The 2,300-nt window shown below is 48.2% G+C and overlaps 1 protein-coding gene across 1 annotated transcript; it reads right to left on the bottom strand.

The window, feature by feature from the left end:
• Positions 1–942: 942 nt before the first annotated feature.
• Positions 943–1,941, bottom strand: SARC_11551 (hypothetical protein; the record flags this gene model as incomplete). Its single annotated transcript, XM_014294360.1, has 2 exons — positions 943–1,277; positions 1,404–1,941. The coding sequence occupies 2 exons, from the start codon at positions 1,939–1,941 to the stop codon at positions 943–945; spliced, it is 873 nt and encodes a 290-aa protein (XP_014149835.1).
• Positions 1,942–2,300: the final 359 nt, after the last annotated feature.

The raw sequence follows: 2,300 nt of genomic DNA, 5'->3' as shown, positions 1-2,300 counted from the left end.
GGTAAGTACACTGGCGCTAACACATATAGATTCCGGGGCATAATATGCTCCTCAACCAGGTCCAACTCATCCTCCTTGTGCATCCGCCCAACACACCCATTCATTATCTGACAGTGCGCTGTAGCTGCTGCCACATACTGCTTATGCAATACACTAGTCAATAATATTTATCTGACGCCGCAGCCTTGCCAATGTACCATTCCGATTTACCTTAGCTTTCCATAGACGACGGTTTGGAGCCAAAGCCCTTACCCTCCGTCCTTGCCTTGGTGTCAGTACAGTCTCCGGCTTGACCAACGCCTGATTCCTTGGCAATTCTGCTCTCGTTACCAATTTAGGCCTCATTGCCTCATGCAGCAAAAAGTCCATCCTATCTCCATTCTGCACTAGCGCTAACCGCGTACTGCCATTCAACATCAAGCGTAGGCCATCCTTAACCATGGTGTCATGACCTATCAACACATCCGTCTTCATTGGTAGGGAACTCATTACCAGCATCCTGAGCACATGTTACAAGAATCGCTCACGCCAACTCTTCATCTGCACTGGTGCCTGAACCACCCCTAAGGGCGCAACCGTTCCCATTTCAGCAACACCTTCAAACGACAGACCCGTGTACCTAGCCACATCCAGACCAGCTCTGTCTACCAACTCCTCTGTAATCAGATTGGGCGTAGTACCCGAATCTGCATAGATCGTTATAGGAATCCCTCCTATCTCACCTACAATGACACTGCCTCTATTGGCCGTGGCTTCATCTAACACCGCTGCCCCTACAGCACCTACTTCTGAAGAATAACCCATTAGTCAGCTCTTAGCCTCTAGGGCTGCAGGTTTGTCACAGTTAGCCCTGACAAGCCCCTTTGTGTTACAGTTAAAACACACACGTCGCTCTTCCCAGTCATCCGGCTCACCACCTTCTCGACGCTTACGTGGCTTGATCTACTTGGACAGCTTGTCGGATTTATCGTCTATCTTCTCAAACCTATCACCCAGTCCTGTAATAGTGGCTACCAAATCAACATCCTCAAAGCACCGCTTGGTACCAGCAGATGCTCCATCTCCATGTACCCCATCTCCATGTACCCCATCTCTGTTTTGACCACCTCCATTCGGGTATCCCGACCCATTGGCCATCACCCTTCGAGGCGGTATTCCTCTCGCTGCATGCTTACGCGATGCAGACACCTTCTCTTGTATGTCAAAGTGCCCTACCACAAAGGTGAGACCTCCCTGACAGTACTGCATTTTCAGCGCCGCTACAGTCTCTGGTGCCACTTACAAAAAAAGCGTATCCAAAAATCTCGACATCGCCTCATGTAGTTGGTCCAGAGAAATTCTCACAAATTTCATAAATTCTGGAAATTCATGCAACAGCCCTATGGCATACCGGCCTAGTGTACCAAAATTTGACACCTGACTCATATAGTCCGCCAAAATTCCTGAGTTGTTGTGCCGACTCGTCATCGTCGCCAGGCCCACTCTGATGTTGTCATATATTCCAATAATTCTCAAATGATTACTGCTCCCACGAGCAGATTCCCTCAGAGCCAAAACAAAATACATCATAGCATTAAACAGATACTGTCCAAGCTCTCTTTGCGGGTCACCTGCTGCTTCTGCTGCAACTGCTGCCATGGCACTTCTTGTAGTTGATACGCTACTTTCATTGTCGCCCATCACCAGCGAGTAAGGATCCAACGAATCAGTATCACGATCCTCCCCTGCAGAAGCACGACTCCCAATCAGCTCAAACAGGTGCCACCCAACAATGCTCATGAAGGCATAGTCCGAAAACTCACGGACCACCTTAAATGGCTCCTCCTCGTTGTCCTCCAACACAATGCTCTCTGCTCCCCCCCTAAGCTGCGGTGCTGGTGACTTGCTGGTGACTGGTGACAAGGCTCCAAGATCGCTGCCTCTCGTGACAGGACGTACCATTCAATCATCTCAACCTGCATCAACTCCGGGCCCAACATAGCCAATGCCCTGTTCTGAATCTGCTGGGTGTAGGCGTTTTCCATTAAACACCTAGCTCGGGCCAACAACTTCTCCTCATCCTTTCCATTCACATTAGCAAAAGTCCTCAACTCTTTCACCTTCGACACCGTCTCCATACAGTGCTGCGAAAATCTCCCATCAATGTCCACTGAAATCTTAAAATCCATTGTTGCTGAAATGTCTTTTCACTAGCTTACTTTGTACAGCTAATACTTTGATTGTGAGTAACAAATTTAGTTCACGAACGGTTTAGAGTGAAACAACGTTTGTAATTTATAGGATCAAAGTAGTGACATATA

The sequence above is a fragment of the Sphaeroforma arctica genome, assembly GCF_001186125.1.
Source record: "Sphaeroforma arctica JP610 unplaced genomic scaffold supercont1.1750, whole genome shotgun sequence".
NCBI classification, from domain to species: domain Eukaryota; class Ichthyosporea; order Ichthyophonida; genus Sphaeroforma; species Sphaeroforma arctica.
This window is presented reverse-complemented; position numbering and strand designations above follow the sequence as displayed.